This window comes from Podarcis filfolensis (genome assembly GCF_964270895.1).
Source record: "Podarcis filfolensis genome assembly, chromosome: 13".
NCBI lineage: Eukaryota > Metazoa > Chordata > Lepidosauria > Squamata > Lacertidae > Podarcis > Podarcis filfolensis.
In genome coordinates this window covers 26,111,020-26,125,370 of record NC_139615.1, presented here as the reverse complement: position 1 = coordinate 26,125,370, position 14,351 = coordinate 26,111,020, and the positions used below count along the sequence as shown (strand labels likewise).

At 49.9% G+C, this 14,351-nt stretch overlaps 1 protein-coding gene and 1 long non-coding RNA gene across 4 annotated transcripts; one reads left to right on the top strand and one right to left on the bottom strand.

Annotated features, from left to right (window-relative positions):
* Nucleotides 1-2,974: 2,974 nt before the first annotated feature.
* On the bottom strand, nucleotides 2,975-6,631 carry LOC310746730. Of its 2 annotated transcripts, none has more exons than XR_014540781.1 (2): nucleotides 5,509-6,631; nucleotides 2,975-4,220 (listed from the first exon to the last, which is right to left on the bottom strand). It is a non-coding gene; the product is annotated as an uncharacterized lncRNA (long non-coding RNA). The 2 variants fall into 2 exon arrangements; XR_014540782.1 differs by lacking the exon at nucleotides 5,509-6,631 and adding an exon at nucleotides 5,123-5,495.
* A 266-nt stretch (nucleotides 6,632-6,897) lies between these two features.
* On the top strand, nucleotides 6,898-13,837 carry ZBTB45 (zinc finger and BTB domain containing 45). Of its 2 annotated transcripts, none has more exons than XM_083580559.1 (3): nucleotides 6,898-7,014; nucleotides 8,985-10,642; nucleotides 12,022-13,837. In XM_083580559.1, the coding sequence occupies exons 2-3, from the start codon at nucleotides 9,091-9,093 to the stop codon at nucleotides 12,582-12,584; spliced, it is 2,115 nt and encodes a 704-aa protein (XP_083436685.1). In that variant the 5' UTR covers nucleotides 6,898-7,014; nucleotides 8,985-9,090; the 3' UTR covers nucleotides 12,585-13,837. The 2 variants fall into 2 exon arrangements, with proteins under 2 accessions (XP_083436685.1, XP_083436686.1); XM_083580560.1 differs by lacking the exon at nucleotides 6,898-7,014 and adding an exon at nucleotides 7,133-7,358.
* The last annotated feature ends 514 nt before the right edge of the window (nucleotides 13,838-14,351 follow it).

The window sequence follows — 14,351 nt, the reverse complement described above, 5'->3', positions numbered from 1 at the left end:
CAGATGAACAAACCTGATGTTACAACTCGAGGTGCAACAGAGCCATTGCACTTCTCATTTCTGCCGTTTTGCTGAGATGTTCAAAAATCTTCACAGGGCTAAACAGAGCCTGTGAGTCCTTCCACATGCTCCTGTTTTTGAGAATTCATCGTTGCAGTCCTCTCCAACCTCTGCCACCAGAAGCAATCCCTGCAGCGGCAACTCCTAGGGACCGAGGGGTCTTTGGACCCCCACCCCAATAAAATATTTGAGCCCCTCCCAAGTTGATGGACATTGCCATTCAAATGGTATGTGTGCACCATGGCACCATGTGAGTGATTATGTGGGCAGGGCTTGCCTCCCCCCCCAAATATTTATTCAAGTTGGCACCCCTGGCTGAGGCAGGGAGAGACCAGGAGCAGTGCAACCGCCAAACCAAGAAGGCGCACTCCTACCGCCACCAGCAGTGGCAGCGCCAGCAGCCATGTGCCTCCTGGGCTCTGTCCACCCTCCGTGTGGGCTCAGTGCACCCCCCACAGCTGCCCAGTCCTCCGGGAGGGGGAACAACACTTTCCCCGCCCTGGAAGCCAACAACCCACGCTACACCATTGCCTTGGGCAAAAAACAACCACAAAACTTTCAAGAGGGGAAAAACCTATAAAGGGGCTGAACTTTCACCCTGAAGTAAATCAATGTGGTTATCAGAGGTAGGGGGAGAGAAATAGGTGGAAGGGAGGAATGGGAAGCACATGAGCGATTTCCTGGAGAAGCAGCAGTCTGCATTACAACACACTGATGCATGTCCCACTTACACAGATTTTTATCCTCAGGAGATGCTGTATATCTGACTGGTCCACTGATTCTACACTCTGACTACTGTTATAAAGGGAGCTGCAACAAAAAAGAACTGAGATTTGCTGTAGGCTTGTTTTCTGGAAGGTTTTTTGTTTGTTTGCAATTTAACCTTCAACATATTCAAAAGTGGGCCCCTAAATCTCAGTGTGAACCTTGTCCCCCTCTTCAAAATATTTACACACACACACACAAAGTGAATACAGTGGTACCTCAGGTTAAGATCTTAATTCGTTCTGGAGGTCTGTTCTTAACCTGAAACTGTTCTTAACCTGAGGTACCACTTTTGCTAATGGGGCCTCCCACTGCCACCACGCCGCTGGCACACGATTTCTGTTCTCATCCTGAAGCAAAGTTCTTAACCCGAGGTACTATTTCTGCATTAGCGGAGTCTATAACCTGAAGCGTCTGTAACCCGAGGTACTACTGTACCAAAATGGCACCCTTGATACCAAACTGTTGATCACCTGGACCTGCAGTCCAATCTTTGCTGCTCTCTCATAAACTGTGTGAGTGACCTTACAGAGGTCTCCATCTGAAAGACATCCCTGTTTGAAAGACATGACAGATGCTTGCTGCTAGGGGAGCTTCCAGGTGACCTGCTTACTGCTTACCTGCATTCATCCCGATTTGTTTGTGGGGAGGTTAGCTGAAGTTGCTTCCAAATAAGTGTGATCACTTATTGACCAGTGTATCTTTGACCACTTTCCTTGTCACAAAAGTCCTATCTCTGAGGGAAGTTTGGCTTGTTGAGCAAGCACTTCCAATGAACTGCAGTTGTGCAACCTGAATTTCCTGATATTCAGGAATGGGGTTTTTTTCTGGGGGCGACACAGGGGGACGCATACCCCTAAAAATTTTGTGAATCTAAGTTTGGCCTCATTGAGGAGCAGTATTTCAATATGAGTAGGAAAATCTGGGATGGGGTGGCCAAACAAGCCATGATTAAAGATGGGTGCTGCTGGGCTCACACATAACACCAAGCCATAGTTAAAACAAACCAGAGTTTGTAATCCAGTAACAAACTAGGGCTTCAGATCATGGTTTATTGACATTAGTTGTTGGCCTGTGGGTAAGGCTCACACATAACACTAAGGGTGTATTCAAACATGGGGAATATTGCACTAGTTTCTTTGATTATAACGCCAGTGCTTCTGTCCTGTTCTCTAACATTCCTTTCACACTGCAGTACCTGCTGCATTATGGAACTGTGGCTTTCTGACAGATATGCCAGCATATTGCACTAAGTTTCATTCACACACAACACAACAATGAACATAATTGGACAAATGTCGCTACTCCCCTACCTTTTCCACGCATGCGGACTTCTATTCCCCCATGACTTACCCATGAGAATGGCAGGAAACAGCTGTATTTAGGTGTGTGTGCTTTATATAGTGTGTACACAACCCAAACCTGGCAAGGATCCCCACAATGAAAACACTTGTCAGAATGATTTTCCCCAAGCAAAAACGGTTATTGTGGCGCCAAACCACCCTTAGAATTGGGATGATCAGCCAGGAGACTGAAGGAACCTTGCTTCAAGGCTGATTGGCTTGATTCAGTAGTAAATATATAAAACTTGTGTTCTCTTGTACATTTTTATTAATTGCATGGGGATGTTTATCCTAATGCTATAGAGCAAAGAACATGCTTTAGGGTTTAACCACTTTTGAGCGTTTTAGGGCAGGCAGGGGGAACACTGGCCAAAAGCCAGGAGGATAACAGAAGCCCAAGGAAAAGATACAGCATGTTTGGGAGAACTAGCCAAGCCTGCAGCGCTGATCTTTACCACCCAAAAACGCAACCCCATTAAGATCTTAATGTTCCATTTCACTCTGAGATTTTGCTTGAGGTTTTCTTCATGCCTCTGGATTCTTAGCCTGTTGTGCTGTAGAAACGAAGAGCCTTCACTCAGGAATGTAGGTCAGGCGTGCTATACAAGACAAAGAGTCTTGTGTGTTTGATTCCCCTGGCGGTCCATACTGAATGGGATGGGGCCAGGCACAAAGGCAGTTCTATCATTTACCTTGGGAAGACAAGAATGATTTGCGCACTGGCTCCGGGCAGCTTGGGAACAGAGCCCCGTCATATCAGGGGAAGGGTGCTCAGATTCAGTTTTGAGGCCAGAGGCAATCCAAGATTACAAATTACAAGGATTAAATTATTGTTTCAGTAGAAGCAGCCAGTAAAAATAAAGGCATTCACTTGGTGGCAGAAGTGAAGGCTCTAGGAAGGGTTAAGCTAGCTGGTTTATTTGCCATTGCAGAGAGTATGAAAGCATTATACTCACACACCGACACACACACACAAACACATTTTCTGTTTTACACTTTAGAATATTCATTTAAACAACCTTAAAATGACTTCCCTTCTTCTCTTTCCATGGTTCATTTTGCATATCATAAACCCCTGCATATTTTACATAAGCTAAACCATTCAGTATTCCATTAATACACCCATCAAAACTTGCTTACACTGTTGAATTTATCTTAATGCTGCCAACATTTTCAAGTGTGCACAATTCCTCCCCCCAATATATTCAATAAACATTTTCCAATCTTCTTGATGTTCTTCTTGTTCTCTTATTCTATATGTTAGGTCTGCAAGCTGCGCATATTCCATCAGTTTAAGTTGCCATTCTTTAGTTGGGACCTCACTCATTTTCCAAAGCCATCCCTTATTATAGGAGCCTTCATCTTACCCCAAAACATGCTTGGATATTTTCTGCAGCGCTTGTTCCAAAGAATAGCAAGGCTGGGTATTTGTCAGGATTCCACAACCAGCAGAGGGCCCACCACCCCAACTCATTTTATATAAAGAATCCAAGAAAGGTAATGGTTATTTAATTGATAGAGTGCCATCAGGACAGGATTCTTTCCTCTTCCAGATTGGGAGGCCACCTGAGGGTGTAGTGCCGGAGTCCCCACTCCCCACCAAAAAATGCTGGAGCCAGCACCGTTTGGGTTTTCTCCTTTCTCACACCAGCATCTGCAGAGTGTGTAAGCCAGGCATCTTCTTTCTATGAGTTTGGCAGCAATGAGGGCGGAAGTAGGCTAGAAAAGGAACTAGTGCTAATGCCCAATTAGTGCCTCAGACAGCTTTTGTTTGCTGGAGGCCTGAGAATAAACAGGGCATGGAAGCAGCTATTGCAGGAGAGCAGCGGGGGTAGGAATGGGCAAAGGTCATAGCAGAAAAACATAGGTTCAAAGCAGGACATAGCCTGCAATTATCACACCACTGCGGCTGCCCTTATTACGTCACACATCAAAGGGTGGAGAGATTTAGTACTGGGTAAAATAGGACAAAATGCAACCAGGAGATGTCAAAGGCGAAGTCAAAAGGCCACTTAAAATTGTGTCACATGTTGCACCCACTTCTCTTGTTTCCTGTAAAAAGGAAGAGGTCTTATTCAGTTCAATAACCACCTATCTCCATACCAGATGACTTAAAAATTCCAGAAAGCAAGCAAGGTCTCTCACTTCTGTCCCCTGAATGATGAAAACAAGTAGCATTAATATTAATCTAATCCATATCTTAAGGGACATGGGTGGCACTGTGGGTTAAACCACAGAGCCTAGGACTTGCCGATCAGAAGGTCGGCGGTTCGAATCCCCACAACGGGGTGATCTCCCGTTGCTCAGTCCCTGCTCCTGCCAATCTAGCAGTTCAAAAGCACGTCAAAGTGCAAGTAGATAAATAGGGACCGCTCCGGCGGGAAGGTAAACAGTGTTTCCGTGCGCTGCTCTGGTTCGCCAGAAGCAGGTTAGTCATGCTGGCCACATGACCCGGAAGCTGTACGCCGGCTCCCTCGGCCAATAAAGTGAGATGAGCGCCGCAACCCCAGAGTCAGTCACGACTGAACCTAATGGTCAGGGGTCCCTTTACCTTTACTTTAATCCGTATCTTATTTGTAATATGTGATTTATACTGTATACTGTATGGTTTATACTGTATGGTTTATACTGTATAGTTTATACTCATTTAAATTAATGGAGATGACTAATTAGGTCCATCAATTTTAAGGGACCTACTCTAAGTAGAACTTAGTTGAAGCCAGCCCACTGTTATTTTCTTCCTCTTTCCCATTATAATTATAAATGCCCTTAAAAATGAGCCGAATTTTAGGACAACAATGATTGGACCAGCACAGCTACAAACAAACCAACCAACCAACCAGGATGTCCTGCTCCTTGTAATGTAAATTTTACATCGTGTAAAATTGTTAAGAGGTGGTGGGTAGTTTTTTAGACGTAACTGCATGCAAGTTAAATAAGCTGACAGCTTCTACCTGCAATTGAGTGCTGGGTTGGGGCTGCCTGGGAGGTCTAAGTCGTCCATTTAAGTATCCTGGCTTTGCTGCAACCTGGGGAGTGTTTTGTACGTAGCATATTTGGCTGGAAAATAATCCAAACCACTCGACTACATTACAAGGTTGTTGTAAATGTGTCTTAGCCTTAACCCGACTAAGAACTTGCAATACTGACATTGGGCTAGACTGTCATCAGGCACGAGCTCCTCTCTCCTAACTTCAGTTTTCCCAACATGGGGAGGCTTGAAATTTGCATCTGGTGGGTTAATTTCTAAAATTGTTAGAAAACGCCTCCAAATGCATGCATTCCACACATTTAAGTATCCAGGGTTAAAAAGAGCAGAAGCGTTTCTCTTGACTGCTACCTTGCTAGTGCCCAATCGGAGCTAATGAATGTAAAAATCTTGCTTGGAAGGGATACGCTAACGCTGCTCCGGAAGAGGAGAACCCGGAAATCGTCTAAAAGACAATGATGCCCCTCTGTATTTCTCCCCCTTATTTGCTACGGATTTGACCGGCGAACACATAGACTTTTAAAAAGGAGAAGAGTGATACTTCCCCTGCTTAACACCAGGACTTCCGGAATACTTTTTGACTCCCTTTTTACTCTTTGCTAGCGGGGTGGAAACGGCATCGATCTGCCCGCAAGTAAAATAAGTCAGAATCCGAGACCCCACACTGTTTCCAGCTCACTGCGTGGGGAGGGAATGTGGCAGACAGTGACTTTACAACAACCCTGCAGTGTAGTCTCGTTATCACGAGATTGTGTGTATGCTATGTGCGCCTATAGCAACATCACCCTGCACTGCAGAATTTGGCAGGTTGCGCGGGAGGAAGGGGGAAATTGGGGGGCGTTTTACGACGGCCCTGTAACTAATCCAGCGCTAACAGCGGAGATGGGGCTTCAGCCGAGAGGAAATGCCGCCTTATTTAGGGATAAAGTAAGGCGGTGCAGGCCAGATGATGCACCACCAGGACTAAGCCCCATCAGCCCCAAGTAAGGCGGCCAGGGCTTGCCAGCTGCTGGGACCCACGGGAGGGGAGAGAGAGTGCCCCTGGGCGCGGATCCTACTCACTAGTTCCCCCCCCCCAGGTCGGCCGCGGTGAGAAGGGGCCGCCGGCCTGACCCAGCCGGGCTCTCCTTCTGTTCTTAATGGTCAGCAGTGGCCTGACCTGCCGGCCCTCCAGCCTGGCCAGGGATCCCCGCGCCGCTTTCGCTGGACCGCAGGCCTACTGCGCGCTATCCCGAGTTTCAGGAGATTGGCAATGGGCAGGGCATGGCAGTGCGGAAACTACGGGCAGAGAGATCGCCACGCCGCTTTCCGTTCTCTTCCTTTCTGCGTCTACGCTGGGCTCCCGCCAGGCGGAGCACCGCCGCTCCCCGTGCGCACCCCCCGAATGAGCGCAGCCAAGCCGAGGTACTCCAAACCGTAGAATTGCAGAACGTAACACTAACGTCTCGCAACAAATGAAACTTGCATCTGTAGAAAACGCAACCTGAAAAATGAGACGTTGCACATGCTTTTGTAAACCAATAAATCTTTAATGAAAATATATTTAAAATCAAATCGTAGGATTGCAGAGTTGGAAGGGACCCCGACGGCCATCTAGCCCAACCCCCTGCAATGCAAGAACATGCAGGTGGATTGAACCCCGCCGTTATCAGCCATTGAATTCAATCGGCTTTCTTGCAGAAGCGCTGTGCTTTTCCCCGCAGCCACAGGGCGCGTGTGCCTCTAGCTTTTCTCTCTCTATGGGCGGCGCGGAAGCGGTGGGAGGAAAGGGACGTGCGCGGAAGAAGGCCGCGGGGAGGGAAGCCAGGAAGCAGCGGAGGCGGCACGGCCAGTCCTGGCGGGAGACCGAGACGGCAGGTGAGAGGGGCCCCGCCTCCAACCCGGGCGCAAGCCACGCCCACCCGGCCTTTGCCCCGCCCCTCCCTCCCTCCGCTCCCAAGTATCCTGTGCATCGTTCGGCTCCCAGGTAGCGGACGGGAGCCCGGACTCCTAGGTCTGATCCGAATAGGAGAGCCCGGATTTGGGGGCAGGTAGAGAGGCAGGACTCAGGGCGCACGAGGAAGGCGAGGGCGCCTCTGAGCATGGACAAAGCGCATTTCGCCACCTATTAACCTTTGCACACCTGGAGGGAGGCGGGGCTTCTGCATGTGCTGCGTTCTGGCCGGATTTGAAGCCCAGCAGCTCCCGATTTCTTTCCTCGGGTGGGTGGGGAGAATTCATTGCTGCTGGTGGAGCTATCCGGGTGTCAAAGCTCCTGGGGTCAGAGGTGTTTTGTTGCCCTGGGAAATGATTCCCGGTGAAAGGAGGGTGGAGGCGCCCAGCTGCAGCTTCCAGAGAAAACCATTTTCTTCCTGTCGAGTCAGGACCTTTTAACTGGGTCCCAGACCCCCTGGATCCATTCCCCTGCCTATCATTGGGAGCTCCTGGTGGTCGGATGCACAACACTTAGTTGTATCTCTCTTTCTGTGTAGGATCAAGTGGTTTATCTCCCTGTTTCTCAAAAGAGAAAAAAATAGTAGAGGTGCAGTCATTTTAATTTTAAATTTTTTCCATGGATTCTCCTCCATTAGAGAAATTTGGAAGGCAATCTGGCTGTCTTGTTATGTCAGCCACTCTCCCACTCTGCAGCACCTGAAACCAGCTGTACCTTCTATTACAATTTCTGCTCTGCCTTTTTGGTGAAACGCTGCTTTAAAACCCCGGCACATCTCACTTTTGTAAAATAGCTCTGTGCATGAATCTGTAACATTCTTGTTACCTGCTATTTCAAAACTGCATTGCGTATTGACACTGACTTACTTGATCAAACTATCAAATCCACCACTTGTTTGGATGGCTTGCTCCACTAGTCCCAGGTGTGTTGCTGGTTGGGGTGCATTTCCCTGAGCTCTTTAGAGGGCAGCCTGGGTTATACGCACTCCTTGTCCTAGTGTGTGCTGTTGCTATTTTGCCCCAGGCTTTCCCCATTCTCTGTGGCAGCCCTCAAGTTGTGGAATTCCCTTCCCACAGAGGTGCGCCTGGCTTCTTCGATGTACAGCTGTCACCAAATACCAAAGGCCTTCGACGCCTCAGATGGGTGTTTTCAGGGCCCACCCTTCTGAATTAACTACATTTACACTGTTTGTTTTTTAATAATTTTTAAATTTGGTTTTACAAGTTCATTCGCACAAATAATGTTATTACAAATATTAGAATTTTGCACAAGATTCTTCTGAATCCCAAAACTTCCCTCCTCCCCTCCACGGGTTCCTAAATAACTTTTTAACTGCATATAACAATTCCATCTAATTTGCCATCCTCCATTATATCCAAAGTCTATGTATCATTGCAGGAGTTATTTAAAGCCTGCTAAAGTTCAAGTGTTTACTGTGGTCTTTCTGATTTTCCCGGTTAATCTTGCCATCTCAGCGTCATCCAATAATTTCTTCTGTCAGTCCGCCCTAGTAGGTATCTTGTCGTCTTTCCATCTCTGGGCAAGCACCATCCTTGCAGCTGTCGTAGCGTACACAAACGGTCTTTTCAGTTTTTTCGGTATCTGCACCTACAATTCCTAATAGAAAGGCTTCTGGTTTTTTAACAAAGGTTATTTTAAACATTTTTTTCAATTCATTGTATATCATTTCCCAGAATTCCTTTATCACTTTGCAGTTCCACCATATAGGATAAAAGGTGCCTTCCTTTTCCTTACACTTCCAACAAACATTTGAACTATACATTTTTGCTAATTTATTTTGGGTTAAATACCAGCAAGTGTGTACACTGGGGGTTTTTTTAATTCTGGGGGAGGGCAGGTAATAACAACAATTCATAATAATGTTGTGTTTCAGGCTTTGTACGAGAAGAGTCTGCTGTTTGACTGTCCCGCGTGGGATGCACGCTGCTCCTTGGAAGGATCTCGATCTCTGGCTACCCCGGTGAGGGTTGCGGGACAGCATGGCTGAAGCTGTCCATTACATCCACCTCCAGAACTTCAGCAAGTCCCTCCTGGAGACGCTGAACGGGCAGCGCCTGGGAGGGCATTTCTGTGACGTGACAGTGCACATCCAGGAGGCCACGCTGCGTGCTCACCGCTGTGTCTTGGCCGCCGGCAGCCCCTTCTTCCACGACAAGCTGCTGTTGGGCTACTCGGAGATTGAGGTCCCGCCCGTGGTCCCCAGCCAGGTGGTCCGCCAGCTGGTGGAGTTCATGTACAGCGGCTCCTTGGTGGTGGCCCAGTCAGAAGCGCTGCAGATCCTCACGGCCGCCTCCATCCTGCAGATCAAGACGGTCATTGACGAATGCACCCAGATCATCTCTCAAAGCCGCAGCCCCAAGCCTCCCACTGCCCCGCCTCCGGTGCCCCTCTCCCTTCCCAGGGTCCTCCCAGCAAAGCCCCAAGAACAGCCGCCCAAAGAGGCCCTTGGCAGCGTCTCGCGGCCCGGGGACCTCGACGCTTCCCACCTGGAGCCCCCCAAACTGCTCTGCGCTTCGGAGGTGCGCTACAAGCTGCGCGACCTCCTCTCCTCCTCCCAGCACAGGGAGGCGAGGGCGGCCGCCTGCGAGGGGGGCATAAGCAATGGGGAGGCGGGGGGGCCGTACCTCCACCCCGCCGAGGCCACGCCCAGCTGCCACAGCCGCAAACAGCGCCAGCCGGTGAGGCTTCAGCTGTCCGAGACAATGCCTGTCATCATCAAGGACGAGGAGGAGGGGGTTGGTGGGGAAGTCCAGGAGGGGGTGGTGGTGGAAGAAAGGGAGGCCAAACTTAGCTGCTTCCCTGAGTGTGGCAGGAGCGGAAGTTTCCCTGCCGGCTTCAGCGACGAGGCGGAAGCAAAGGATTCTGGGAGTGCCGGCGGGGCCGGCAGGAAGGAGAGCCTCCACTTGGATTACGCCACTGCCGAGGGCCAGGATTTCTTTGGGAACCAGGATGTCTTTTCGGAGTCCTTCATCCCATCCTGGCAGGGGGAGGAAAGCGGCGAAGAGGCGGCAGCTTCCGCCGCGCGGGACAGGGAGAAGTTCCACTCGGACTGCAGCTTGGAGGCTTCCAACCTGAGGAGCTTGGCGGGAGAGTTCAAACAGGACTTAGGCGGGCCCTCGGGTGCTGCCGCAGCCTTTCCGCCCCGCAGCAATAGCGGCAGTGGGGGCTTGACTTTCGTCTCCTCTCTGGGGATCCAACGGGAGCTCAAGGCGGAGGTCAGCAGCGCCAGCACGGCCACCAGCACCACCAGCATCTTCCAGTTCCACATGCCCCAGCCGGCTGCGGTGGCCCAGGGCTTTTATAGCATCCAGGCGCAGCCGCCGCCGCAGCAGCAGCAAGACGCCGGTGCCAGCAACATGGTGCAGCTCAGCCCTGGTGCCATGGTCACAGGCCCCCTGCATGGCGCTGGAGAGCAGCAGAGCCAACAGCCCGGCCCCTCGCGCTGCTCAGAGCCCTCCTACCAGTGTAGCCACTGCCAGAAAACCTTCAGTTCCCGCAAAAACTACACCAAGCACATGTTCATCCATTCTGGTAATGGGCACCATGAGGCGGAGCTTCCTGGGAGGGTGTTGCTGGGGGTACGGTGGGGGTGAGGAACCCTTTTTCATCTAGAGGGGAGTATTCCCTTCCAGGAGAAACCTTCCAGGGGTTGGTTGGGCCAGAGGCCACTGTGGACGGAGCCATGAATGCAAATTGCACTTTGTACAGTAGGCTAGCTTGTACACACACCTGGACCTCCACCCAAGGCAAGCCAGAGGCAATAGGGTTCAAGGACACATGCCAACCCCGAGGTTGCAGAAATACAATATTCAGGTAAACAGCCTTAAAGAAGGAGGCAGCCCCTTCCTGTCCAAAAGCTCAGAGAGTAGGTTCAGTGACTACAGAACGCTAACTTTTGGGAGTCTGGGATAAGTAGAAAATGGGAGGGTGTGTCACTGGAATCCTGAACAGCAGCCACCCATGCTGCAACATTTTGTTGCAGTCCTGGCTTACAAGAACTATGTACCCAGGAGAGATAAATACAGACCTACACTTAGATGCCAGATATAAATTCACATTGCGGCTAGCTTACAATGTTTGGGCCATTTGATTCATAGATGATGATGATGATGATGATGATGATGATGATGATGATAAATTTCTTGTATCCTGCCCATCTGACTGGATTGTCCCAGCCACTCTGGGAGGATTCCAGCATAATACGTAAGATACACAACAGAACATCACATATTAAAAACTTCCAGATACAGGCAGGGCCGGATTTAGGTTTGATGAGGCCCTAAGCTACTGAAGGTAATGGGGCCCTTCATATGTCCAGCTGTCCTTTGTCAACAACAAATTGTCGCTGTTTTTTGTGTTGAATATATGCTATATGGTAATTTATGGACCTAATAGTTATCTAAAGCCATTTGCCACTGTTGCTGTATGTAGGTATTACTATTATTTTTATCTTATATTTTGGAAATGTACACCCAGGGGATTTTTCCTTTAAATTTTTTGGGGCCCCCCAAGAGAGTGGGGCCCTAAGCTATAGCCTATATGTAAATCCGGCACTGGGCTGCCTTCAGATATCTTCTAAGTCAGATAGTTGTTCATTTCCTTGACATTTGACAGGAGGGCATTCCACAGGGCGGGTGCCACTGCCGAGAAGGCCATCTGCCTGGTTCCCTGTAACTTCTTGCAATGAGGGAACTGCCAAAGGCCCTCGAAGCTGGACCTCAGGGTCCTGGCTGAACGATGGGGGTGGAGACGCTCCTTCAGGTATACCAGGACCAAAGCCGTTTAGGGCATCATCCCCTAAGGAGGGATGTCCCCCTCGGTCCAGCGCCACGGGGCAGTTTCTGGGTTCTAGCGTTGGGGGTTCTGTGTCCTCTCGGCTGACCCGCTGTGCTTTTCCCTCCCCGCGACAGGTGAGAAGCCCCACCAGTGCAGCATCTGCTGGCGCTCCTTCTCCCTGCGGGACTACCTGCTGAAGCACATGGTGACGCACACGGGGGTGCGGGCCTTCCAGTGCTCCATCTGCTGCAAGCGCTTCACCCAGAAGAGCTCACTCAACGTCCACATGCGCACACACCGCCCAGAGCGCTTCCAGTGCTGCATCTGCAACAAGTACTTCTCCCACCGCACGCTGCTGGAGCGCCACATGACCACCCACACTGCCTGGAAGGGCGGGCAGACCGATGCCCCCGGAGCCATTGGGGTGGCCGCGGCTGCCGCTGACTGGAAAGAGAAGCCGAGCATCGCCACCGCCGCCTCCTCTGCCGCCGAGGGGACTATTGCCGTCACCGCCGCGGCATGGAAAGCGGGGGAACCGTCTGCTGAGACGGCCATTGCCGTGTGGAAAGCGGGGGATCCGGTCCCTGGGGAAGGCAGTATGGGGGCCTGGAAAGGGGATGCGGCTGGCGAAGGACCGGCTGCAGCCTGGAAAGGGGACCCGACTTCAGAGGCAGCCATGCAGCCTCACACAGCCTAAGGCTTTTTCTCCCCAACCTCCGTTTATGAATTTTTCTTTTGTCCAGCAGTTGTCGTTGACTGTGGCTCCAGCATCTTGAGAACTAAAAAGGCTGACCCACATAGGGTGCAGCTTTCTCCTACTGACAGGGGCAGCCATGTGCACGAGCCAGGCTGCGAATTCTCAAGGGGAGAGTCTCAGCGTCATTGTTGCATCATTAGGCCACAGCGTTGACCGCCTGTAAAGGTTGCTGGTGGCAGGAACATGGCTGAATTTGCACTGATGCTGTCCATGCCATTCCTGGCCCGTAGCTCAGTGGCAGACCCCATCCTTAGCATGAAAGGATGGGCAGAGCTCCAATTGCTGGCAATTCCAGTCACAAGGAGCAGAACTGAGAAAGAGCTTTGCCAGTGAGTAGACCAGGGATGGGAAAACCTGTGGTCCTCCAGGTTTTGGAACTGACAGTCCCAGCCAGGACGTCCTTTGGTCAGGGATGATGGGAGGTAGGAGAATAGATTTTGCTATTATGGGCAGATTAGTTGCAATTAGGGATGGTGGAAGTTGGGAGTCCCACAACATTTGGAGTGCCACAGGTTCCCTGTCCCTGGAGTATATTGTACTGGGCTCGTTGGGCCGGAGATGTGATTTAGTGCAAGGCCGCTTAAGAAGAAGAAGAGTTTGGATTTGATATCACGCTTTATCACTACCCGAAGGAGTCTCAAAGCGTCTAACATTCTCCTTTCCCTTCCTCCCCCACAACAAACACTCTGTGAGGTGAGTGAGGCTGAGAGACTTCAGAGAAGTGTGACTAGCCCAAGGTCACCCAACAGCTGCATGTGGAGTAGCGGGGAATCGAACCCGGTTCACCAGATTACGAGTCCACCGCTCTTAACCACTACACCACGCTGGCTTAACAGCTCCATATTTAGCCCCAATAGCTAAATGCCTGTGGTCAAAGGCAGGATGCCAGGGAATACCAGCAAAAGGAGCCTTGCTTGTGAGCATCCCAGAGGCATTTGGCTGGTGACAGCAGAAAGGTAGATGCTAGATGGATCACTGGCCTGATCCAACTTGGCTGTTCTTATAAAAAGATCTGCCACAATAAATGGGAAACACATTTTTTTTTGTTTTTTGGTTATTCCATGCTTACAGCTTATACTGTTACTATATTGCATTTCCAAAGCAGTTGGGTTCTGGGGCTGTTTTATTTGTAATGGATCAACTTATCCAAGCTGTTTCTCTCCTTTATAGGAAATAAAGCAGTGTGTGTGTGTCTAATTCTCAAGGCGGTGGAACTTCTGATGAGATGGTTGAAGAGGGAGCCTAGCTCAGTGGCTGCAGATGATTCCTGGTTCAGCCCCTGGCATCTCTGTGGAGGCGGGGAAACAGATAATAAGTGATGGATGGGAAAGTCCTATCTCTCTGAGACCCTGGATAGCCAGAGTAGACCACATTGGGCAGGGTGGACAAAGAGTCTGAGCTGGAATCAGGCAGTTTCCTATGTCCATAGAATCACAGCCTCATTCTCAGTGGAGGCTGGTCCATTGGGGCAAACAGGGCACTGCCCCACCAGCCTCAGCCAACTCCCATATGCCTGCCTTCTTACTTACAGGTGAAACTCAAAAAATTAGAATATTGTGGAAAAGTTCATTTATTTCAGTAATTCAACTTAAAAGGTAAAACTAATATATGAGATAGACTCATGACATGCAAAGCGAGATATATCAAGCCTTTATTTGTTATAATTGTGATGTTTATGGCGTACAGCTGATGAAAACCCAAATTAAC

Bases quoted from the DNA above. Each gene is read 5' to 3' on its own strand.
- ZBTB45 (XM_083580559.1), top strand. From the start codon at position 9,091: ATGGCTGAAGCTGTCCATTACATCCACCTCCAGAACTTCAGCAAGTCC. The intron at 10,643-12,021 runs GTAATGGGCACC...TCCCCGCGACAG, and splicing joins GCACATGTTCATCCATTCTG to GTGAGAAGCCCCACCAGTGC.